Source organism: Anomalospiza imberbis, chromosome 9, assembly GCF_031753505.1.
Source record: "Anomalospiza imberbis isolate Cuckoo-Finch-1a 21T00152 chromosome 9, ASM3175350v1, whole genome shotgun sequence".
In the NCBI taxonomy this organism is placed as follows: Eukaryota; Metazoa; Chordata; class Aves; order Passeriformes; family Viduidae; genus Anomalospiza; species Anomalospiza imberbis.
The window spans coordinates 2466732-2492712 of record NC_089689.1 but is presented as its reverse complement, the minus strand read 5'-3'; the positions used below and the strand labels follow the sequence as shown (position 1 = coordinate 2492712).

General features: G+C 50.8%; 1 protein-coding gene across 2 annotated transcripts in view; it reads left to right on the top strand.

The window, feature by feature from the left end:
- The window catches only part of PBX1 (PBX homeobox 1), a 125481-nt gene extending 109683 nt beyond the window's left edge, over positions 1 to 15798 (top strand). Inside the window, exons 7-9 of one of the 2 annotated variants that reach the window (XM_068199340.1) lie at positions 6810 to 6922; positions 8445 to 8534; positions 15394 to 15798. In XM_068199340.1, coding sequence (XP_068055441.1) covers positions 6810 to 6922; positions 8445 to 8534; positions 15394 to 15486 — 296 coding nt within the window. In that variant the 3' untranslated portion in view covers positions 15487 to 15798. The remainder of the gene's footprint in view (positions 1 to 6809; positions 6923 to 8444; positions 8535 to 15393) is intronic. The other variant, XM_068199341.1, reaches the window with a different exon arrangement.
- Positions 15799 to 25981: the final 10183 nt, after the last annotated feature.

The following is a 25981-nucleotide window of genomic DNA, read 5'->3' as shown; positions in this document are numbered from 1 at the left end:
CATGAGTGATCCTAGTGGACAAACCCCAGCATTTCTGAGATGTCCTAGCTCATGCCATTTTGGGGGTTGTTTTGGGTAAATTTTTGTCCTTTGATTTTCATTCTGTTGTGGTTATCTCTTTGATTGCTTACATGACAGTGTCTGGATCACCTGCAAGAGTGTGCTCTGTGTGAATTTTATTTTCCCTTTGTGTCAGTGCAATCCAGAGAAATTCATGGGTCGTTCCCTTCCCTTTCCCCTTTTCCTTCCCATTTGCTGTGGTTTCCATTTGTTTGTTTTGAGAGTCAAAGGCACAGAGCACTTTGCCCAGATTTCAACTCCTCTGCTAGAGAACGATGCTCAGTTCATGCGTGGTGCCTGCTGCAAGGTTGGCCAACCCAAAAATGGTCAGGGACTGCGGATCCAAGAGCAGTGGAAAATTGGGACTTGTGTACAAGGAGAGGAAAAAAAAAAACTTCATGGGTGCCATATACTTTGTAATCCATGCAAATATCTGTGTGCCTGTTTTCTTTTTAGGGGTGGGAGGGAAAGTGGGGATGTGCCACTCTTGAGCCTTTGAGCTGAGTGTCTGCTCATGGTGCCCTTCCCCGGGGATGTGATGCTTGGTGTTATCAGAGAGGCAGGAAGGGAGCAAAGAGGATGGTGGGCAGCAGGATGTTACACAGGCCGTGCAGATGCTGGCTGCCATCAGAACATGCTTCTGTAGTGAGCACAACCCTGCTTCTGTAGGTACCAGAGGAATCACACGCCAGAAACACCCCTGGCTCTGGAGGATTTGAGTGGAAGGTGGAGAGCCAGGAGTCAAACTAAGGGAGGAAGCAGTGACATGGGTCTCTGGCCAGGACAATCTCTCCCAGCTTTTCCTCGCCCAGGGCTGTCTGCTCTGGCTCAGTTGCTCTGAGGGCTTAGGTGGGTGCAGCACAGCTCTGCAGAGACAGTGTGCTGGAGTTTTGTTTGATTCTTTTTGGTTTGGGGATTTTTGTTCCTTCCCATTATCTCAACTGATGAAGATTTAACTGCATTTTCAAAAATGTCGTTCTTTCCAAAGAGCTCACACAAAATACCTGGTCAGGTGGGCTTTCCTGATGTTAACACCCCCTATAGAAAAGGCTGGAGGGAATTCTGCTGGAGAGGGCAGAACTGTGTGTGTCAAGGGAGAGGCCTGCTGCCTGTCATGCTGTCCTGCAGCCCACGTCAGTCTGGACCAAAGAGATGCAGCTTTCCTTCTTTTCTTCTCTCTTCAGCTGGAGTCAGATCCAAAGGTCTGGAATAACGAGGGAGCAGCTTCAGATTGCCTGAGTGGGTTTGGATCTGGGCTGCACATAGGAGAAAAAGCATTTCCTCAGTGCCTGACCGGTTAAATAGCGCTCCAGAGCAAGGCTGTTTCCTCGCCTTCCCCACAGGCAGTAACACGGTTGTTTCAGAGATAAATTGGCCAGTGCCCTGCAGTAAACAGCTGAGATAATCCCTGGATAACACTGCGCTTTCAGGAAAGGACAAACAGTCCTGTTATTAACAGGGAAAACTTGAGCTCCTGGGTCCTCTTTGTGGCTCACTTGTCTGCAGTCTGGAGTCATTGACCTCTTTTCGCGTGCCTGAAGTGTCAGCGGTGCTAAAGCAGTGCGAGGGGAGCTTGCAGGCCACACAGGTCCTTCTTCTGCTTAGAAATAAAGTGTTCCTAACCTGGCCCAGGTCCCACACCCTGCCTGGAATGCTGCAACAGTGGCAGAGCAGCGTGGAGGCCCCGGATGCTCTGGGTCAGCTTGCAGAGGTGGTGGGTTTGGGTGTCCTTGTAGGTCCTCTCCTGAGAAGACAGCTGGAATTGCATGGGATTTCTATCTCCTGACAGTTGAGATCCTCCCAGCTGAACCATACAGATGTAACAGCTCAGTCAAGCATCCCTGCATTGTCACATTTTGGGACAAAGACACTTCCTGAGGACGCCATGTGATCTCCCCTACTTCCAGTTGTCCTGTAGGTCCCAGCAGCAAGAAGCACACCTGGATATGCTAGGTCTGAAATACCTGTCTGAGAAAGACTGGGACATTTGTGTCCAGGACCATGAGCCATCAGATGTGCTGAATTCCCCAGGGAGGATCATGGAAGCCAATGAAGAAGTGAAGAGCTCAGATGGCCAATGCCTCTCCTTTTACACTGTGGACTTCTTTCTGTTCCCAGATGATTGGCTGAGACTTTGGTGAGGAAGTAGCCTGAACAAAGACAGGACTTTCTATCCTAGGAATTTGTAGGACTTCCTGGTTTAAATACCTTATAGGGCATGTGGAAAGAAAGTAAGCAGAGGCAGGTCATGAGAAAGAAATGACCAGCAGTGCAGTCCCTGGAGGGCCATGATGTTGGAAGAGGAGGTGGAACTGGATGCAGTGGGACCTGGGACAGGTGCTAAATTCATTTCTGCTGTGGCTACGCAGGCCCATCTGTTCTCTCATTGATGCCCATGTTACTGGAGATCAGTGAATGGCTACAGTCAGTCAAAGAGATTGGCCACACATTGACAAGGGCAAGGATTGCATCTGTCTGGCCATCTGGCACGCTGAGAGCAGGGTCCCCCATCCTCAGTCACCCAGGCCTGAATGTCAAACACCTTTTCATCCGGAATACGCGCGGTTGGGCTTTATCGGCCAGATGTTCAAATAAGCTGAGAAGTCTGGCTTGTTTGGGCTAACAACTCCCCATCCTCACTTTGATTTCCTGGACAATCTCAGCACAAAAACCACATGGCAAATGAAAGCTGTTTTATGTGGGCACACCCTTTTGCCAGCTAGAGTCCTCAAGGGCCGCACACAGGTGATAGCATCCAGTGAAATCTTGAATGCAGAGCAGCCAAAATTGTCCTGAGCTGTTTTTTTTACCTGGTCATCCTTTTGTTTTGTAAAAATCTTCTTTTAAAGCTGCCTGGAAATGCACTTCATCAGGCACAGGTGTCTTCTCTGCCTTCCTCCATTTGTGTCCAGAACATACCACTGGAGAGGACTCTGCTTTACGCCTTCACTGTCCTCAGTGTTTGGCAAGTGAAAAAGAACAAATGTCCTTCTGGATCATCCCTGGCTTTTGGACCTGCGCTGTGACTAAGGAGCTACACAGTCCATCACCACATTCTTCCCTCATTTTTGTCCACAGTAGAGACACCACAAAAAGTCACTGGAGGCAAAGATCTTGTGCTCTCAGTGCGTGTGTGTCATTGCTGTTGACTTCAACTAGGAATCTTGTAGACATGGCCAAAGTCACTTCAGAGGTTCAGTGTGCTGGATCTCTCTTGCTGGTGGTAGGTGGAATGAGGCAGCAGATGAGGATGGCTTGATTTCAGCTCCAGTGGACACCATTACCCTGTTTGTTTATTCGTGGTACCATTTGAATTGTCAGGTATTTAGAGAAAAGTACTTACTAGAGGTCCTGAAAAATTGAAGGTGGAAGTCGAGACTGTCAGAACACAGAAGACATCGGAGAAGCTGGAGAAGAAGCTCTCTGAAGAGTGGAAAAGTGGTGCGAGAAATACCAGCAGTCAAGTTTGTGAAGATTTTTGAAATGGAGGCAAATTTGAGGTGGGCTTTGCTCATCAGAGGTGTTAGGGATGGAAGAAATCTCTTTGAATGCATTGTTTTGATGTAGGCTTTCACCCAGGGCAAGATTTGACTGCCAGAGTTTGCTCAGACTTTTCCAGCATTCTTTCTAAAGCAGGTGCTGCCCTGATAGAAACTCAACACCAAGGAATAATGGGGATGGGTCTTGCCTTTAAAAAGATGTCTGGATGCTGAAGATGAAACACTCTTCCACACTGCTGCAAGTCATGGGTTTTCTGATAAGTTTTTTTTATCTACCCACAGTAATTCCAGGGACTTCCACACCAAGATCAGAGTGCTTTCCTCCTGGGCTCACAGGCTCAAAGATGAGCTTCTCTCATTCACAACATCTCAATTCCTGAGGAAGCCCAGACCAGATTACAACCACCAAAAAAGCCCGTGGTGCATTCAGGAAAAGAGCCTTTCAGAGGGGCAGGTTAGACTTACAATGGGGCCTCCTCTAGTGGAAGGACTTGACTTGTATTCCTGGATCTCTGTGGAGGATATCTGAGTCTAAATCTTCAGGGCTCTTCACACCCCTCTCCCAGCTGGGTGCATCAGCCCCTGTTAGCTGTGTCTCAGACTTCGGGCCACTGTGATTTTGGGGCGTGGTGAGTGCGCAGGCGGCCGAGTGCTGAAGCAGCAGCGCGGCGCTGCAGAGGGCTCTGCAATTACATCTCTGATCCAAATGCATCCATACATGCGGGGCCATTGCTATGCGCATATTTATCTCTGCATCCACATCAGCAGCAAGACATATTTACCGTTTAGATATGCACATATATTGTAAAAACACCCCTTGCCAATAGCAGTGTATATCTTGTAAGTGACATTTCCAGCGCTCCTCATGATTTCCAAGACACCGTCGCTCTTCAGAACTAGAGTTTGTGGCTGTTTGTTTATTTTTATTTCCTCCCTCCCAGTCTCAATTTTATGGCCAGGTTTGTTAAGTTTCAATAAAATAGCAGTTAAGTTTATGGCATTTTTATTTGTTATTGTTGTTGTAATTTTCTTTTGGTAGGGGAAGGTGGGATGAAATGTTGCTCAGCTGGGGGCAGAGAGATAGCAGTGCCATGCCAGGTGCTTAGGGATTCCAGAGTCCTCTCTCCAGCTTTGCCACTGATCATTTGTGTGATCTCAAAGATTTCTGCTCACCTCAAAAGAGGAGGGAAATATTCCTTGCTTCTTTTGAGGGGTAGCTGCAGAGTCTTTTAGCTCTCAGCCACTGTGGGAGCACAAAGCTGCGTTACTGCCCTGTGCTTTTACTAAGGTGGTCGAGGCAATCATTCAGAAAACGAGGTCGGAAGCATCTTTGTGTGTGCGAAACGTGCCCATCTTCACACTTAAAGTTGAGCGCTGTCAGGGTGGGCTGGCCCCAGTCTGCCAGCTCATTTCTCTAGGTTTTTTGCCTTTAAAATAGCAAATAACCTGAGAGGTCGGGAAGTGACAGGAGCCCTTTGCCAGCTGAGCAGAGGAGGTGATGGTTACAGCTGCCTCCTGACTAGTCCCGGTTATTTTATGCAGCGCTGTGGGATTGCTCTCTGGAACAGGTTGGGCAGGTTGACAGTGAGCACAGACAATGAGCTATTCCTGGCTTCACAGAGCACCAGTGGGAGGGTCCTGATCCAAGACTCACCGTGCTCAAGATGAGTCTTTATCTTGACTGTCTTGGGTGTTGTATCTAGCAGTGATGTTTCTGCTTTCCTTGGATTCTGAGAACTGCCAGCACCTGACAAAAGAGCTGGTCACTAAGAGAGCAGCAGAGAATGTAATGAACGTGAAGTCTCCAGCATAGACCTCCCACCTGCTCCCTGACGTATGTCAGATGTGACTTCCTTCAGAGGAGCCTGCCTGGTCCACCTCCAGCAGGGCGCAACTGGGGTCTGTCCCTGTTTCTTCCCTGTCCAGGGGAGGGGGATTGGCAGGCATTTCCCGGAGCGTACGCATGAGCCATAGTTGGGCAATTCCACCAGGACTGTGGTTGCCAGTCTTCCAAGCTGCAAACAGCAGTGTAGATGATGAGAGAATATTTGGGACTGGAGCTGAAAGCGTAGCTGACCTGGGCCCCTGAAGTCTCTCCTTTCCAAGGCTAACGTCATGTATAACTAAACCTTGCACGTTGAGCTGTCTCACACTTAACGCGCTGATCTGCACGATAAATTCTGAAATAATCCCATAAAACCTTTTTATTTATTTTTAACCCCCTTGCTGCCTTCCCTGCCTTACAGTTACATGATGGGTTTGTTTCTTCTGTTCAGTGGTTGAGGAAGTGCTCAGATATCTCAAAGCTGGAAGCATAAAACTTTTATTTCTGCAAAGGCAGGATTTATTTTTTCTTTTCATTTGTGATTTTTTTTCTCCTGATCCCACCCAGTTGTCTTCACTGTTACAATTTTTTAGCGTAACATTGACGGCTGGTGCATGCAGTGGGGAATTTGCTTAACAGAGCTTGTTCTTCTGGGGCAGCTGGCCCAGGAGGGCTGTGACACCCCTGTTTTCTCTAGTGGGCCATCACAATGAAAGACTTTTGTCAGTGTGATGGGCACTGGGAGTCTAACCCAGGTGCCTTCACATTTTTGTGAGCCTTTGCTCCTGATGCTCTGCAGTTCCCACCAGTGATGGGTTCCTGATGTCCTGAAGGCAAACCCTAAGCACCGCTCCTTCACAGAGCCCCACATGGCTCAGCCAAAGCTCCAGCCATGGGGCAGGATGGGCTCTGGATGTCTCACCCTGCAGGGAGCAGTATGGGCTCGAATTACCCACCCTGTCTTAGCTTCTCAGCATGGGCTTGGTTCACCTGCTGCAAAGGCTTCTGCTCTTGATAGCAGGGCTTGTCTGGGTAATTCTGGTCTCCAGTGCAGTCTGCTGGGTGGACACCTCCAACAACCAAGATCCTTCAGAGCTGTCTGAAGGATTCTGATGCTGTCTGAGTCCTCCAGGCTGTGTTTTGTTTGTCTCAGTCAAAAGCATGAAGAATCCTTCCTCCAGCTGAGGAGCTGTTGAAGAATGTTCTTGGCATTGAGCTGTAACAACATGTGGCTTTGAATAACCTCAAGAGTGCATCCTTTTTTTTTTTTTTTTTTTTGCTTGCTCTGTTCTTCATACTACTAACCTGACTGTGTGTTTTGTTTTTGTGGTTGCTTTGCATGTTGTTCCTTCCTCTTGGCTGAGAGTCATGGGGTGGATCTTTTTCCTTTCTGTGATTCAGGTGCCTCACTCTTTCCTTTCCAGGTTCTTCCAGTTCTTTTAACATGTCAAACTCTGGAGATTTGTTCATGAGCGTGCAGTCTCTCAATGGGGATTCTTACCAAGGGGCCCAGGTTGGAGCCAACGTGCAGTCACAGGTAGGGACCCATCCAATGTACTGCCAGTGAATGCATTAGTGTTGGAGGAGCCTTTGATTGTATTGGCACTTCTCCCTCCCGTCTGAAAAGAGCAAATCTCAACCAGCACGAATCAACCAACCAACACTTAAAAAAAAAAGGCAAACCAAACCAAAAATCCAACCAACTGGAAAAAAAAAAAAGGCAACAGGAACAACCACCAAAAAAAGAAAAACAAAAAACCAAACAAAAAAACAATCCAAAAGAAACCAAAACCAAACACCCAACCAAACCAACAACCATGGTCTTGAGGAGACTTGCCCACACTTTGTGAATGCATTTGGCTCTGGCTTGATAGTCATACTAGGAGGAGAGAAGGTGTAGAAGAATAGGCACAAAGTCAAGCAAAAGCAGCTCAGGTTTAGGTTCTGCTTGCTTTATTCTTCCAAGGGAATGGGCCAGATGTTTGGACTGGTGTCTCGTTTTTCAAGACTTCCACTATCTCCTTTGATGCCAAACTAGGTGTCTGCTGAAAGGCAATAAATGCTCAAATATGTAGATAATTTTTTTAAATTTCTTTTTTTACAATTAAAAGCCACCCTTGACCATCTCCCCACCTCCCCAAAGCACAGGCATTCACACCACCCCTGTACATGCCAGGAGGAGAGAGCAAGGGAGCTTTGAGAAGCAATGCTGAAACATCAACCCATGCTTGGGGCAAAAAGAAAGAATTTAAAGTAGCCATGATCTCACTCAGATTTCCCACCTCCCATCTGATGTCCAGATATGCCATGAGTCCCCTCTCAGGCATCTAAGGCTCTGTTCTGTGCTGAGAGACAACAGCCACTCTGACACTTCTGCACTGGGCAAGGAGAACTCTCTAAAGCTGAGGCTGCTCCCCTGTGGGGCTGGACGTGGAGCACACATCATCCATGGGTGGTGAAACATGCTCACCACATGTGCCACTGCTGGGGCTGGGCTGGGGCTGTGAGGGAGAGGAACGGGGCACCCAGAGGAGAGCTGCTGGTGCCTTTGCCATGGTAGGTATATTTCCTTTCTGGGCCCTTCAGAGTGGAGGCACTCAGCCAACTCCAAAGATCTCCTTCTGCTGCCGTGAGCAGTGCTTGGGGTCAGGGTGGAAGGGGGAAGGGGTAGGAAGGTGGGTCCTTGAGCACAATGGAGGAGATGGCTGCAACAATATGCTCCAGGCGATGCCACCCCACATTGTCATGCTGTTCTCCCTCCCCACTCTTTTTGTCAAAGGACATGGGACCAAGGAGAGTGTGACAGGGCTGCTGAAGCAAGCAGGGGATGGTGAGGGAGACAGGAGAGGTCCTCTGGCTCATTTCTCTCCACAAGACCAGCTGCAGTTCTCTTTTATCCCTCTTCGAATGTGTACCTTTATTTTTATTACAATGATGACCATGATGATTGTTATTCTGGTTTGTTTGCTTTTATCTTGCCAAAGATGAAAGGAAGCAGCTTTGGCCACTAACCTTTCCTTCCCTCTAATTTGTGTCTTTGTTGTTGTTGGTCTGTTTAGGTGGATACCCTTCGCCATGTTATCAGCCAGACAGGAGGATACAGTGACGGACTCGCGGCAAGTCAGATGTATAGTCCGCAGGGCATCAGTGTAAGAAAAAGAAAAAAAAAGCGGGCTTGGGTTCTGGTCTTTTGGGTTTTTTTTTTTTTTTCATTTTTGTTCTCTCACTACCAATTATTTCAAAGCCATAGGGCTCAGAATGCCACTTAGTAGGACTTGTCTTTGCTTTTACGGTCACCTAGTTTATTGCTTCTGTATCGGTCACGCCAGCGGCGGAGCTTTGCCCACAAAAAAAGTGGCGCCGGGGCAGGCTGCGTGCAGGCAGCTGGCGTCTCGGACTGTCACAGCCCATCAGCGTTCGCCCGGCACCTGCGGCCACGCGCGCTCGGCCGAGAGGAGCTGCTAAACAGGTGACACCTCGTGTAACCATGGTGGGGAATGTCACCGCTAACGCCCCGGCCCAGAGGTGGCTCCATCCTGGTGGCGCCATCCTGGAGCGTCCGCCTAAAAATAACCCATCCCTGGCCAGGGTCCGAGAGCGCGGCGGCAATGGAGTTGGCAGCGATGGCGGTTGTGAATAAAAGGAGGAAAAAAACCCACAAAGGCAACCAACATCAACCCAAGAAAACCTCGCCCAAGCGGGTTGGGGGAGGATGCGAGGGGGAGGGCGGTCTCTGGAGCATCTTCTCCTTGTTCTTGGGTGCGCTGGCGGGTTCTGACTAGCATGAAAATTCGTAGCGACAAGCTGTGTCGCACAGGGGGAAATCGATCAGACACACACAAGGAGAACCCAGTGTAGATTCGGGACAGCAATCCAACTTCATTTCTCAGATCAATCGTCCACCATCTCAGTGGCAGTGACAGCAAGCTGGGAGAGGAGGGCAGCCTGGAAAAGGAGGCTGTGAGCACTGAGTGGGTGGTGGCAGTGGTGTCCGGGGTGGCACAGAGGAGGGGGCAGCTGGCCCTGGACATGGGGACGCTGGTGGTTGACATAGGGTGGTCTTGAGCTGGTCAGAGAGACGATTGATCCTCTGGGTGGGATGGTGGTCCTGCAGCCAAGACCCCAGCACGGTGCCATCACCAGCCAGTCCCATCACTCTCCAGTCCACTGGGCCATTTGTCACCTGGCGTGTGACCATCTTGCAGGACGGCCACCACCAGCATGCAGAGAGGGCACAAGGAGAGGGGTGCCCTGGGACGGGGGGCTCTGCTCCCCTCTCCTGCAGGCGCCGGAGCTTAGTGGGCGGCTTGACGTCAGGAGGCAGAGGCAGGGAGGATTTGTGAAGTAATGTAATTGAACATGTGCAGATAATTATGTCTCATTACATAAGCCCCTTGCAAAAATGGCACTTGGAAATGCCACATGAAAGAGCCTATCGTTCCGCATTAATTTCTCCGTGTGCTGAATTTATTCCCTTTCTGGCTTTTTAATACTTGGAGAGTAAATGAATCGCAGGCTGATCATGATAAGAGATGATACTTTTGTATAAATTAAAATACCCCCAAGGAAAGAGGCTGAGCTGATTACAGTTGCAGTTGGCTTGGAAAATAACAGTGGGCTGGGTTATGCCAAAATTTGGGGGGGAGAACTGCTGCCGGGGATTTTGAGGCAGGGAGGGGGTGACTGGGGAGAAGAGAAGGAAGAGAGAGCGAAAACTCAAAAGCTGAATAGGACAAGGAGAGCTGGGCTGGTGTTTCTGGCTGTGGTTCTCCGTGGGAGAACCAATGTTCCTATGAATAGCAATGAGAACTGGTGAACTGAGAGTGGCAGGGGCTTGGCAGTTCCGTCTGTGTGTCCCAAACGGGGACCTGGCATGTTTGGCATCCAGTGTCTTCTCAGGCTGGTTTTCAGGGAGGGCAGGAGCCCAAACTGACCCATATTGGATGTTGTCAAGAGAGGGGCAGGTTGGCAAAGGGACTGCACTGTGTGAGTGACTCCTCAATTCCCCACAAAGCTGTGGTAGGCATGGGGAATGAGGCAGGGAGTCCAGAGCTGAGCAGACAGTTTAGGAAGCACCTTCTGGATTGCCTGTTTGTTTCCCCTGTATCCCAGCCAGTGTGCTCCAGCCTGATTGTCCCTTAATGTCTTCCCATCCAGTGAGGTCCCTTGATGGATCCCAGTTTGTCCACCCTGAGGTGTGGCTGCTCTTTTGGAAGCATTGGTGCTGGGGAACTCCTCAGTGCAGGCAGGGTGACTGTCTCCAACAGGCAGGGCTTCCCTGCCTTTCCCTGAACCCTTTCATGCCGAGGAGGGGCAGCAGAATGCGGAGCTGAGCTGATTGTGACACAGAAAGCTGCCGTCCCCACATCACCCGAGCGTCCCCGTGAGCTGCTGGAAGGAGATGAGCCGAAACCTAGTCAAGAGCCCTGTCACAATGATGTCTGAACAGGGCTGAGGTTAAGTCATCCCTGGAGCCCGTCAGCACCGGGAAGTCAGCGGCAGGTTGCCCAGCTCCGCTGCTGGAAACGTTGGCAGGGAAGACAACGCTCGGGGTTTGCCTTCCTTGATGGAGGATGAATTTTTAAACGTGTGTGAGTCGTGACAGCTGAGAAGAGGGATCTACCCAAAGCCCAGTTCCCTGCGAGGCTCTGCTGCTGTGGCTGACAGGCTGCTCCGCAGGGCGGGAAGGGCTGGAGTCGGTTCTGCATCGTTAGCAGGATAATGGGCAATGTCCCAGCCATCACCAGCACCGTGACCCACAGCTGAGGCAGAGGGAGAACAGAGCCTTCTCCTTCACAGGTGGGGACAGCACCGGCCCCACAAGGGATGGGAACACTCTGACAGTGGAGGGGTGGTGGAGAGGAGCTGTCCTGTGGATACCCAGCCTTGGGTCACACTGAGAAGAAGCAGGGACCTCCTCTCCTTTCAGGAAGTTTGGGGTGTGAACCCTTTTGGCAGTCTTTGAGGCTGTAGGTTTTTGCACCATGAGGTGAGAGTTGTTAAATGTCTGGGCTGTCTGGACAGTATTTGTTCATGGAGGTCCACATGTGTATCCAGGAGGTCCCCCAAGACCGGGGATTTCAAAGCATTTAGGAAAGCTCAGCTTCTCTTGGGTTCCAGTAGAAGTTGGATGTTTATTGCCACAGTCCTCTGGAGGGTTCTACCCCAAAACATCACCTTTCCTGCCACTGGCCTATGGCTGTAAATCTGCCAAGTGTTCTATTTCCCCCATGTGCTAATGAATGAGTGAGCCAGAGTAATCTTAAAGCCCTTTCAGAAACTTGGTTTTGGACTTAATTTAATTTACAAATTATTTAAACGTGTAAAATGACAAGCTGTTTTTAAAGTTCATCAGAAAGTGAAGGTTTTGATTTAAAACTGCTGCTGTGCAGACCTGTGCCTGTTCCCAGAGCAGTGTGTGTGTCACCTGGATGGTGGTGGCCAGTGGCAGGGTGTGACAGGGAGTTTTGGATCCACTCTCATCAGCAAGGATTGGTAGAGGAAGAAGCTGAGAGCTCCTTACTTGACCTGAGATCTTTTGTTCTAAAAAGTTGGGCCTTGGGAAAAAAAATGTTGGTCTGTTCCTCAGCCAGCTGCAGTTCACCATCATGGTCAAGTTTTGGTTCATGTTCATGACCACCAGCTGTGGTATGGAAATTGTTCTGGCAGGACTTCAGTGCGCAGGCTCCATCCATAAGGGATGCCTTGGTGTGTTCTGATGGCCAGGGATGCCTGGCCATGACCCTTGGGAAGAGATGTCCTGATCAGGTTGGATTCTCTGGTGTGTGATAAGACCTTCAGTGCATATTGTAAGGAGGCCCTGATAAAAGCTCTTAAAAGCTCAGAGGTCTGAAAAGGCGTTGAGGCTGCTCTGTCAGACTGGCTGGTAACTGGTGTGTTTGGAGGCTGACCTGAAGCCCTCTGCCATTGTTGGTGGGACAGGGATTTGGTCACAGGAGGCGGGCTGCTGAGACAGCCTCCTTGCTAAGCAGAAGGCCCCTTTAAAAACTGGCAGAAAGTCATCTCCCAGCCCCATGTAGGAGGCCCGGGCAGGGAGCCAGCCAGATTTGCTGGAGGTGACAGAAATGCTGAGACCTGTGGAACTGGGCATCAAAACCAGTTGCTTCAGCAGTCTTTCACTGGAGCTCCATATTTGGACAGTCACCAAGGCTTTGCCTGTGCTTTGGCACCAGAAGGTGACATCTGAAGAGATGTCCTGGAGACCACTGCTCTGTCTTTGGCATCTGCCCCTCGTGAAGAAGTCACAGCCATGTGCAGGAGCTCTGCAAGGAGGAGCAGCCTCCTCAAAAGACTCCATTGTCTTTGAGGGAGATCCCACTGATTTAGTACAGTCAAAGCCCAGGGGATCTCCTTGCTTGGAAGAGGTAGAGCCATCTGGGTGGAACTGGATGAATCCCGCATGTGGCTTGGTCCATGCAGCGATGGAGTGAACTCCAGGGTGAGTGGGGATGGAGCCTGCATGCCCTCTGCCTGGGGAAGGATCCGGCCTCCTCATGGAGGACTTTTCCATACCAAAGGATGGTGTCAAGATGTCACAGCCAACCTTGGGTCCTCCTTTCTACCACTTGACCCACAACTTACCAGGCCACACTGGCTTCTCCCCAACATTCCCTTGACTTCCCACGGGATGCCACCAAGGCTGTGTTCGGCCGCTCAAACTCCTGAAGCGCAGGAAGGCTCATTCCCAACCTGCAGTAGCTTCCAAGGATTTTGGGTGCTGAACGTGAAGCCGCCGCTCGATTGCTTCTCTGGCTGGCAGGCAAAAGCCTTGCTAAAAATAGTTGAGCACAATAGGGCCAGAGCCCTGCTCCACGCGGCCCCCGCCGCTCTCCCCCCTCCTGCTCGCCGTAACGACCCTGCAAACACTAAATGGCATCTGAGTGCATTAAGCAGCAAACTCTCCGGTGACATAGCAATTACGGCTCTGAAATAGATTTGGTGCGTCACGGAAGATAAGGGTTTTGAAAGTTTCTGTTGTGATTATAGCTTGTAACTCCAACAAATAACAGGCTTGGTAATAAGAGGCTGCCAGCACAGCTATTGTGGTTCTCTCTCACTGATGGCACGTAAATTGCTATTAATGTCCTAAGTGTACTTGAATATGCCAGTCTCGGGGCGGCGGAGTTGGCTCTGTGTCTCTCTTTACGCGGCCTGTCATTGTCGGGCTGATAATCTACAGTAATTGCTGCCTCTTGCAGCAGTCCAAGATGTGTAAGGGTGGATATTGCCTCTTGGGGAGCGCAGGGATGGTGGGTCAGGGCCTGAGCTGGTGGGGGCAGTGGGAATGGGGTACACGGGGCTGGTGATGCTCGTGCATCGTCTGGTGTCACACTTGCACCCGAGGTGGAGCAGAGTGGGGTTTGCTAACCTGTGAGCAAGCTGAGGTCGTTGATTCCTGCTTTCCTTGCTGTTGCTTGAACCCCTTTGCTGCCTTGCACGTACGGTAGAGCACACGGGCACAGCAAGGGGTGTGCACACACCTCTTGACTTGTTTGCTTTGTGCGTGTCCCGCTGTGAGGTGGTGTGATTCCTCAGATGTGGGTTCTCGTGCCTGTCAGCTCTTTGCTCCCATCACAGCAGCCTCTCAGGCTGCTGGGCAGTAGCACCTCGGTGATGCCTTAAGGCTAGATGCAGTTAGAGGAATAGAGTGGATATTTATTGAAGTGCCTTCAAAGGCCACACCCTGGCAGTACCGGAGCCACAGTCATGGCCAAGATGGAAGCAAAAGAGGGCTTGGTCACGAGATCTCACATTTTTATAAGTTTTAGTCCATTTGCATCCAGGAGTTAACTGGCCAGTTAATACCTTCAAATTAGGAAGTTTCATCCTCCTTGCTTGCTTGCCCACCCTCCTCTTCTCACGTTGTTTATGCTTTGGGCCTGAAGTTTGAAGAGATTGTCCTTGAGTCTCCAGCTGGAATAGGATTGTTTTGTCTTCACCTCCCTGTGAAAAGATCCCAGTAACATTTAATATAAAGCTAAAAGCTGCACACCAAAGCAGAACAGAAAAACTTAAAACTTAAGGTATCATCGTGGTGGGGAGTTTTCCTACCCTCAGCCCTGTGGGGTGTGCAGGGTCCCAGCTGGCACTGGATGATGCAGCAGGCAGTGGGACAGGCAGCCAGAGTGGGCAAAGCAGCCCGGGCGTGTCTAAAGCGGGACAGCCACTGCTGCCAACTGGAGCTTGGGCAGTGCTTGGGAAGGATTAATTTGCCAAGCACTGAATCAATGTCAGAGCAAGCAGAGGAGGTTGGGTGCGACATCTGCTCCTCTCCAAAGGGGATGGCAGCGGCAGAGGAGCAGCTTCTGTGCGCTGCCGGCTCCTGCCCGCGGCAGCCGGGGCCCTCCGGTAGCTCAGCTCTGGAGTACCTGGAGAATTTGGCTCTGCATCTGTTTTTAGGAGAAGAAACAAGTTGTCTGCCATGGTTTGCTGCATGAACCCTCAGATGGGAGATAGTGTTGGCACCTCTGTTGAGCTGTGGCTCCGTTTCCCTCGATAAGGCGGGGATGTGGAGCTTTTCTGGGGGACACAGCACAGCTCAGCAGTTCCACGGGACCTAATGCTTGTTGTGCATATACACAGCACTTGGGTTCAGATAACATTCAGGCTGCTGGTTCTGGAGTGTTTGCTATTTTCTTTCTTCCATATGAGGAAGAGTTATAATCAGGGGTTAAAAAACCCCAAGCAACCAGAGCTCGGGGTTCTGGAGAAATACATTGGGTTTTTTTTTTAGGGATGGACTTTCTGTGAGCGCTTGCAGTTTATCAAAATCTGTTTTCAGCAGAAATGTTTCTGCCCTGTGATGGAGCCTGATGGAGCCCTGTGGTCTGGGGTGGGATGGGGGAGTCAGAGGGGACGTCTTTGCCTCCTGCACCGATCCCAGCTGAGAGAGAAGCGGGGAGGATGTGAGGTGGATGGGTGCCTTGGGTAGGGCTGCTTGTGCCTTGCCGTCGGGTGACTGATGTCTCTGTGTGTCCCTTCCTTCAGGCTAATGGAGGTTGGCAAGACGCTACTACCCCATCGTCGGTGACCTCCCCCACAGAAGGCCCTGGCAGCGTTCACTCTGATACCTCCAACTGATCTCCCAGCAAATTGCATCCCTGGCTGAGCCGGCCCCGGCGGGGGCGGGAGAGGAGGGGCCTCTCCTAACACCGCAGCAGTCAGACTGGAGGTGAACCCAATCAGCACACACAAGAAGACTCCTTCTCTTCTCTTCGTCGGGATGCTTTTTTCAGCCAATCTGGACACTTCTTTATACTCTCTTCCCTTTCTTTTCTGGGTAGAAGCCGCTCTCCCCCTCCCCACCACCGCCACAACACCGCTCCCTTCCCTCCCCGCTTCCCACCCAAGGTAGAAGGATTTTAAGGAGGAAAAGCAAAAATCCACCACCACCACCACCACCACACAAACCAACCCCAGAGCAGTGTACAGCCTCCTGCTGGGTGTCTTTCTGAGGAGCTACAAATGTACCTCAGTCACGTCTCGCTCCCTCGCTAGCAGGCAGCCCCTGCCCCTCTTCCTTTCACGCTACCTCTCCGTAGGGAATTGCCACCGTGGGGAATCTGCTCCCGCCTCATCTCCGCAGCTTCCCGCACTCAGCCCTGCCCCGGTGAGCTGTCCCTCGGCTGCTGCAGGGACAGGGCAGTGGCACAGCCCCCGTGCACGTAGGAGGAGCCAGCGTGCTCCCCCTCGCTTCCAAAAGGTACCGTTCCCATTGCCAGCCCTGGGGAAACTTCCCAGTGCCAGCCCGACTCGGCCAAGCATCCCTCCTGCTGGCTGCTGTGATCTGGACGAGCCCTGGAACCCTGCTGTCCTGCCTGCCTGTTGCTGGAGGGGAGAAGAGGAGGGAAGGAAGGGAGGCAGAGGCAGGTGAGAAACGGCCATCGCTGATAACACCTCCACGGAGCTGTGGGGGATCAGGCATGGATGGCTGATGGGGCACCAGCAGTTCTCTCAGAGCACCTAGAGAGGCTGGTGGTGGAGTTCTCCTGCTCAGGGCAGTGCCACAGGGTGTTAGCTCCTGTTTCCAGGAGGAGCTGGGTTCCCCAGTTCAGGCAGCACCCACAGAGGCTTGTGCCAACCCCTGCATTCCCAAAGCCCTGCCAAGCCAGCAGTGAGGGATGGGCAGCAGAATGCCAGGGGCTGGAAGTGCTGGGCCGAGTGTCTCGGGTGCTTTTGGTAGCTCTTCACGCCACAGGTTTGCTCTGTAGCACAGGTGGCTGCCCCACTGGAGGCTGGCTGGGTGCTGAAGCTGCTGGTTTTACCCCAGGAGTCACCTGGGCAGCGGCTGTGGAAGGACTCACGGGACTTTCTGCCCAGCTTTTCTGGTCCACTCTTGGGACAAGCAGTGGTGGCTGGCAAGCAAGGCTTCATCCTGCCCCTTCAGGCTGGTGCTGGGAGGATGTGGCTTTCATGGAAGAGCAGGAAGAGGCAGCACCAGTTTCCCTGGGCAGCGGGCTGAGCTTCGTGCCAGGGTGGGACTTCTGGCCATCGGTTCTTTCAGTGGGCACGAAGAGGCTGAGCCAGCCTGCATCAAGACCCTGGGTGTGGTGGGGACTGGTGTGGGTGCAGGATGTCTGGCACCTCGTGGTGGATCCCAGGATCCCCTGGGATCGATACCTCACGCTGTTGAATGTCCGTGCCCACCCTGCTTGTGCCGGTCTCGAGGTGGGAATTGCCAGCGCAGAGCAACATTAAACAGAAACCATTTAAAATTAGAGCTCTGCCAAAAATACTTCCACCCTTCTGCTGGAAAAAATAACGATCCTTGGCCTGCGGGGCACAGTGGTGGTGTGGCTGCAGCTCCAGCACACTGTCACCTTGCAGCACAGGGGTGTCGTGTGTCCAGCAGTGACACTTCCAGCTCCTTTTGCATCCGTGCCAGGAGTGGGGACCCTGTGGCAGAGCAGGATGTGGCATGAGGGGCCTAGGGCTGCCTCCCAGCTGTGTGGTAAGAGCGTGGAGAAGGTTGTTTTCCTGCAGGGACAGTCGGGAGCTGCTGCCCACCTTCCCACTTTCCTCCTCGTCTTCCCGTGGCCTCCTTCAGCGCGCTGCCTTTTCTCCACTTCCAGCTTGTTTTACACGAGCCTGTTCTGGCAAAGCGTTCCAGGGACGCAGGACTGGGTCAGGCCTCTCCTGCTGAGCCACAGCAGTGCCATGCCTGCGGGAATGCCACCGTCCCTCCTGGAAACCAGCCGGGAATGAGCCAAGCCACAGCCTGCTGGAGCCAGCCCACGCTGGGGCTGCCCCTGCCCTGCTGCTCCCCCTGCCCGGGCTGCCCCTCGCTCCTCCACGGTACTTTGCAAATCCCCTCCTGGGTTCCCCAGTTGGTCCCTCCAGTTTGTGTTGGCGTAGCTGCTCGCCTGCCTTTTTCTTTGCTATTTTTTTTTTTTTTTTTTTTTAGACTTTTGGGTTTTATTTCTCCTCCCCGTTCTCCTCCCCTGCTCCAGCCCTGAGTGTTGTGGGTTTTTTTCTTTCTTTTTTTTTTTTTTTTTTTATTATTTCTCTTTTCTGCCCAGAAAAACCTGACTTCGATACCAAAAAAAAAAAAACAAAACAAAACAAAAAAACCACAAAAAAAACACAAACAAAAAAAAACCTGCAGAAACTCAAAAAAAATAAAAATGAAAAAAAAAAATCACAAAAAAAAACTCGACGATTCTTTCAGCTTTATTAACATTTTCCATTGTTTCTTGCGATTTGTGTCTCGTTCTTTGTAGTATTGATGATAACGAACATTTGATAATGAATGTTCTTGTATATTCAGATAAAGGAGAAAAAAAAACCAAAAACGCAGTCGGAATTTAATAGTGTTTATAATAAAAGAATAAAAAATGACCCTCTTAGCACGCAAAATTGAACAGGGGGAAGGTCCCATCCCTGTTCTTTCTGTGGCAACAAGCGCTTCATTCCTGTATAGTTTATAACATCAAACTACCTACATTCATCCTCCTTTTTTTTTGTTTGTTTGTTTTTCCCATGGTTTGGTTTTTTTTTTCCCATTTTCTCGCATTTGTGAATTAGTTCAAGAATGCTAGAAAAGTGTAGAGTTGTGCACACTCATTTCTTCTTACACAATGTTTAAAAAGTGACGGTAATTCATTTTGTAAAACTTTAAAAAGAAAAAAAATGGTTGGAATAGTGAGCATTAATAGGTACAGTCTAACACTTTATGTTTCTTAACGTTGAGACCCAGAAATGAACCTTTTTGTTGGTTTTTTTTTTTTTTTTTTTGCCTTGTTTTGGGATGGGGGGGAGGGGGCTTTGATGATGATGATGATGCCGAGTTTATTTTGACCTGTCCGAGACGATGGCCTTGCCACCTCCCCTGCGCTTTCGAGCTGTGACCAGAGTGATGTGCAAAGTGATGGTGGTGTTTTTGGGGGAAGCGTTTCTCCCCACTCCTTTCAGGTCCCAGCTCCAGAAGATCCTCGTGTGGCTGCTCTGGGGCTGAGCAGCGGGATTGCATCTCTGAAAAGAGATGGAATTCCGAGGAGCTTTGGGGAGGAGGTGGGGGGGAGTCAAGCCCTGAGCCCCTGTGGGTCTCCATTCTGGGGGGTGTTGCTGAGCTGCCTGGAAGTGATGAAAGGGCAGGAATCCTTCCCAAAATATGTGCATGGTTGGTTCTCTTCCCTGAATCCCAGTGTCCCAAAACTGAGGGATTCAGGGTAAGGAATGTTCCAACCTCATCCCGCCCACGGACCTTGCTGGAGATGAGGTCTCACAGCCTGGCCCCAAGCCCTGGCTGCATCAGCCTGCTGAGCTGGGACAAGGGGTGGCAGTGGCCAGAATGTCCCCAAATCCAGCCCCAAATCCCCGTGGGGGTTCAAGGAGAAGCGCTGAGGAAGGTGCTGCTTGCCATCGCTTCAGTTTTCTCCTAAAACCTTTTCCTGCTCCTCCCAAAAAAACCCTGAGCTTTTCACATCACTCACCAGTTTAGGGTTTGGGGTGTTCCTTTTAATCCCAAGGTTTCCTGGAGTCCTTTTGGTTCCATACACCTTTATTATTATTATTATTTTATTATTATTAAGAGGATGTAAATCAGACATTGCCAGGGGGGTTGGTTTTGTCGGTTTGCTTTTTTTGTTCTTGCAAAGCCCTTTCTATCCCTTGTAAAGGTGATCCAGTTCGGAGTTGCTTTTTCTTTTCTATTTTTTTTTTCTTTTCTCCCCATCTTTTTTTTTTTCTCTCTTCCTAATGGATTCCAAATATTAAAAAAAAAAAAAAAAAAAAAAAAAGAAGAAAAACCCTTAAAAAAAGGAAAAAAAAAAAGACTCTCTGTTCCAACCTGGTTTTGAAACTTTTCTGCTTCTGTAAAGAAAAAAAAAAGGCCTCTGTCTTTCTGATCCCAATTGAAACTTTTATGTTCTATGACGATACTAACAAGGTGTAGGTTTTACAGTTTCCTGATTTGTACTGGTAATGCATATTCCAAATAAATAGTTTCTTTTGTTGCAAAAAAAAAAAAAAAAAAATCAAAAAAAACCAAAACCCTGAAACCAAACCTGGTGTATTTTTTGGGGACGAAAAAGAAGAAAACAAGATACCCTGGGGGTTTCCCCAGGAGGTGCAGGAAGGGTTTGGGGTGCAGAGGTGTGGGTGAACAAAGGCAATAAATCCCCTGATGCTGGGATGGTGTGAGCTGGAGGGATGTGATTTGGGATTCTGCCTGAGGCAATGCCCCCATGCCTCAGTTTCCCTGGGCATACAGAGGCAAGTGCTCCTGGACGTGTGGATTTGCCCATGCCAAAAAAAAGCAAAGCAAAACCAAAAAAAAAGAAACCAAAACACACAAAAAACCCTCCAAAAAACACATCCAAACAAAAAATAATAATAAAAAAAAATCCTTTTACTGCTTTTTTGGACTTAAGTGCCCTGCTTTCCAAAAAAAGCTAGAAATGGGATTTTCTTTATCACAGCAAGGTCTGGGGCAGGACTGGGGAGCAGGGGAAGGCTCGGTAGCCTCTCCTGTTTTCCTGGGGTGGGGGGTTATTTTAAAAAAGGTGGAAAAAATTTGAAAACAGTTCTGGGAAGAGAAGTAATTTTAAATTTAAAAATCATTTGTCATGTAAAAAAAAGAGCCCGTGCGTAGGACGAGAAGCAGGACAGCTCTGCCTTGTCCAGAGAGATTTTCGATGGACTGGGGGCCGGCTGGAGGGGGTGACCCACAAACCCCTCTGACACCCGCGGGGTGAAGAACCCGCTGGGGACGAATCCCCCGGGAAGGCAGAGCTGGATGCTGACTGGAGCTGCCGCCCCGCTCCCCCATGGATTTCTTGTCAATGATTATTCCATCTCCAGCCTGACCTTTCTCTTCTAAATAACACGGCAATATCAGCTCGGGCCAGCCTCCAGCCCCGGCTGCAAATTAACTGTATCGCTCTCCGGCAGAGCCCCCCGGAGCCCGCGCCAGGAATTATCTCCCTGCGCCGCCGCTCTCCTACCGCCGGTTTAAATATCAGCCTGCTCGCAGCTGTTCCCTTCCCACAGCCGCTCATCCCGGCTCCAAGCCGGGAAATGCCGAGTCTCGCCGGGCCCCGCGGAGGGCACGGCCCCGCCGGTGCTGGAGGGGATGCGCGGATGCTTTTTGGGGCTGGCGGGTCCTGCCACACGTCCTTTGGGGGCCAGGGTGGGCGTCGGCGCCTGGCTCCTCGCCCAGCTCGTGTCTTGGCCGAAAACGGGCGGGTTTAAGGTGGGAAAAGGGCGCTTGCAGCCTGCCGGAGCCAGGCTGGGCGCAGCATCCTCCCTCCCGTCCTCCCTCGATTCCCCCTCGCTTGTGGGTGAAAAGGAAACCCACAAATGCCAGACTGGATCTCCATCCCCTCTCTCTGCATCCACGGATTTTTCCCTTCTCCCCCTGCCACTCACTTATCTGTAGGATTTTTTTTTCCCCCCCTCTGTTTCCCCGTTTCTGTTTCCCCGGCTTCGGGCAACCAAGTTCACCAAACCCCGAGGTGCACTTTTCCATTTCACATCGCAGTATTTTAGACCAAAAATCACAGGGGAAAAAAAAAAAAAAAGCACGGCATGCACCGAGACCTGCATGATTCCCACAGCAGAAGCTTCAAAAGGCTTTTTGGTGAGCAGACAGCAGGGGTTTGGTGGCAAACAGCCCGGGCTGGCGACCCACACCCACATTATTAATAACCCTTCCCTCCTAACCGAGGGGCTGGGAGGTGTTAAAGTTACAGTTCGCAGTAAAGCCCCGTCTACTGGCAGGAGAATTTAATATACGGCAGAAGTTTCCCCTATAAAAAGCCAGGGTTATGTTTTCCTCCAGTTCACCGGGAGTCTATAACTTACGACCTCCATAAATGTGAGTGGGTCTCACAAGTCAGCCCATCAGTCTTTGGAGTAATTCTGCTTTGTAGTAAAATATTTTATTGTGCCTTGGATGCAGGCAGCCCGCCCTACCCTGCTCGGGGTGGGTGGCTGTCCCCACGTCCCTCCTGTGCCAGCACCGTGGGGATGGGGTGGAGGGCCTAAAAAATAAAATTCCATTTAAAAAAATGTAATAAAATGAAATTAAATATAATTACAATGCAGTAAAAGCAAAGAATAAAAAGATATTATAAGATTTAAAAAATACAGGTTAAATAAAATGAATGTAAGATAAATTTAAATTAAACAAAATAAACCCAAACTAAAATAATAAAATTAGAATAGAATAGAAACAAAATATCCTGCCCCCCGGGCATGAGCTATTGAGAACGTGTGCTGCACCTTTTAATTATTGCTAATGAGGCAGAGTTTTAATCGCTTTACAGGGGAATTGTGGCCTCTCTCTGTGTGCTGGCAGTGCGGGGTTGCGCGGGAAGAGGGAACCCAGGGATAGTGGTGTGGGGAGTGCTCGATGATGGGAGAGGAGGAGAAGGGCGAAGATGAAACCCAGAGGAGGGGGGACAGATGGATGGCACAAAGGCAGGGCTGGACCGAGCTGAAGCAGAAGAAAAATATACCAAAAAACAGGAAGAAAAAAAAAAAAAAGAGAGAGAGAAAAAAAAAATTAAAAAGGGATGTCATCACCCCTTTACCAGCTCGCCCATCCTCTGGGCCACCAAACCCCTTCGTTCAGCCCCAGTCGCGTTGCCTGCAGCCATCGCTGACCCCAGGCAGGGCAGCTGAGGGGCGCAGGGAGAGCCCAGGTAATTAAAAATGCAAATGAGCGCTGGCGCCTTCCGAAGGTGCAAATTACAAGAGGGGTTTCTGGGCTCCCTCGGAGCGCAGCCGAGTCCCCGTCCCCCGTGTGCCCCTGGCTGGGTCTTTCCTCTGCTTCCAGGAACCTCCCGAGCAGAGAAAAGGTGGCAAGAAAAAGGATGGGAGAAAAGGAAGTTCACTTTAAAAGAAATAAAGAAGTTTTCCCTGATTTTTGTTGTGTTGGGCTCCTCCCCCCCCCCCCCCATCTTTGTTTTCTTCCCAGCGTTTTGTGGGGAAAATGATTCTTTAGAATGCAAAGGAAAGAGATATAATGGGAAACAAATAGTCCCTAAAACAAATTCCACAGGGGCTAAAGCAGCCCAGCCCCCTGCCACAGATACCTCAGTCCTGCTCCACGCCGACTCGTGCCACCGCCCCCAAAAATTCAATGTATGCTTGGAAACACGGCAAAATCCCAGCTGCAACGCGCCCAGCATGGAGAATAAAGTCAGGACGGTGGCTTTGGGGTGACCCGCGTGGGCCGTGTCCAGACAAGACCCCAAATTGAAGCTGATCTCCCCCGACCCTTCCAAAAACACGTGGGTTTTGCCCGATTCTCGTGGTTTTGGGGGCAGTTTGGCAGCGATGGCAGGGACCGCGCCAGCGATTCTCGCACTCGCTGACTCAGCTCCAGCACAGCTCCCTTGTCCTGCTGCTAATTAGGCTCCAGCCTCTCATCTCGTTAATAAGCTTCCAGTTCATTTGCATACAAAAAAAAAAAAAAAAAAAAAAAAGGAAGGGGGAAGAATGAAAGCAAGCATGCTCGTTTTACCATCAACATGTGGCTAATGCTTATTAAAATATTTAACCTTTTATTATGGCACAGAAGCATCTGTTCCAGCAGATCCCGGGGCTTTTCCTGCCTGCCAGCCTCTCCCAGCGACACCGCCCCGCTGTAAGGGACACCTTATGGAGGGTCCCCACCCCTGCAAGCCCCTGGGGCCATGGGGAGGTGCGGCAAAACACCGCGAATTTCAGCTCCTCAGGTCGGTGTCTGTGGTTTGCAGCATTTCCAGAGCCTGGCTGGGGCATTAAGTGGGTAAATCCCACGGGGCAGCCCCAAAACTCGTTCTTTGCAGCTGTTTGATGGAACACCTTTCCCAGCTAAACACGAAGGGCCCTGCTAGCAAGACCCTGCTCCTGCCCAGATCCCTCTCCCTCTCTGAGATGCGCCCACCGAGACCCCTCCTCTCCTTTTGAGGCCCCTCGTCCTCTCCTGAGACCCTCTTATCAAAACCCACCTCTATCAAGACTCTTCCCGTCCTACTGAGACCCCTCTTTCTTTCCTATTGAACCCCCTCTTTCCTATTGAACCCCCCCCCTTTCTATCCAGATCTCCCTCTCTTACCGAGATCCCCCCTTCCCTATCAAGACCCCCCTCCTCTCCCGTTGCATTTGGGATTCCGGCCCCGCAGGGATGAGCTGTGGTGCAGGTGAAGCTGCTGTCCCAGCTGTGGTCACGCAGGTTATTTGATGGCAATTAATTAACCCGGGACTGAGAGGTTTGTGAGGGCAGCCTGGGGTGGGTGTGGGCACAGAGGGCTCCCAGCTGCCCATGGCCAAGCGGGGGTGGGCTCTGATAAATCCACGCTGCTTCCAGAAGTCTGCTGTGCTGAAGGGCTGGCAGCTGTGACCCCTGGATCCAACAGGAGGAGTAAACAGAACCCTCCCTGTGATGGATTTATACACATCTGTAAGGGTTTGGGCAGATTTGGATCTGTGAGCCCCTGGGATCTCTGCTGCTGAGGCCAAGGGATGAGTTTAGTGCTTGGAAATACAAGAGGGAAAACACTGGAGGAGCAGAAGCAGCTCTGGGTGCTGAGCGTGGCCAGTGCCAGCAGTGCTGGGGTGCCAGTCCCGGTGTCACCCTCAGGGCCACGCTCCCTCCTGTGCGTGTCACAGCAGCCCCGGTGCTCTGCAGCACTGCTGGCAGTGCAGGCTGGCGTGGGACCAGCCCTGCTGCAGCCTCCAGAGGAAAGATTTGATGGAAGGGACACAGTGGGCTTGGGAAGGCTGTGGCTGAGCGTTTTTGGTCAGGCACGGGGGGAAATGAGGAGGGACAGACACAATCTGCAGCTCTTTCACCTCAGTCTGGTTCCTCCATCCCCCTCTTTGCAGGCAGTGCTGGTGGCACTGAGAGACAACGTGCCCGTGTGTCCCGGGGAGTCATCTGACATCTCCCTCTGGATGTCACAACGCTGTTCTGATGCTTCCAACAGAGCCTGGGCTCACAGAGTGCTTCTGCATCTCCTCCCCACCAGATCAGCAGACACTGCAGCCTCTGGGGTCACCCCCAGCGTGGTGGCACTTTCCTGCACGGGACAAACCAGCCGTGCTTTCCCTCCCCACCCTCCCACGTTTGTACCCGTGTCTCATTTTCCTCCCAACTGCAGGAAAAGGCATTCAAGGGGCTACCCCGGCTCAATGAAAAACCAAATAATTAATCTTTTTTTTTTTTTTTTTTTTTTGCATATTAGTGGAGACAGCCTTATTAGAGATATTTTGTGCTGATGATATGCATGTACTCTGCTCCCGCGGAAAACTGCCTTGAAATAAATGGGTAATACAGCTCAGCTGCTGCCATGCCTTTAACCAGCACTTCCCTCACATTATACAAACTTAATTGGCTCTAAAGTCCTGCTTGGTTTTTGCTTTCTGACATCTACTGACACAAACAGCCCCTCCCCTGCATTTAGTCCTGGCCACTTACTCCTCTCCAGCACCCTGTGGGGAGCTGAACACGGCGATGATGAGGCTTCCCCTGCCCTTGCAGACACGCCCAGCACCTCCCCAAGGTGAATTTAGGCCAGTTTAAACACAGAGAGCAGAAGTCAAGCTAGGAGGTCATTTCTGCTTGTCTGCAGGTGGTTTCTCACCACAGCATGAGGATTCCCTCAAAAAGCTTCACTCCCGGGGCAAGAGGCAGGACAAGGACATCACCCTTGGGTCCCGGTGTTCCAGAGCTGCTGCTGCTCATGTTGGTGCTTCAGGCTCCAGGGATAACTCTTATCCTTAGTGGTTGGAGGTTTCAAACTGACAGAAGGTTTTGATTCAAGAATAGGAATAAATATTAGGAAAAAATTCTTCCCTGTGAGGGTGGTGAGGCCCTGGCACAGGTTGCCCAGAGAAGCTGTGGCTGCCCCATCCCTGGAAGTGTTCAAGGCCAAATTGGATGGGAGTTGGAGCCACCTGGTCTAGAGGAAGGCGTCCCTGCCCACAGCAGGGTATTGGAGCCAGGTGATCTCTAAGGTCCCTTCCAGCCCAAGCCCTTCCATGATTCCATGACACAGCCAGCAGATCCTGAGCCATGCTCTCAGGGCGAGACCCCCAGCTCAGCCCCCTGTGTCTTTAGTGCCCTCACCTCAGTCTCCATCCCGTT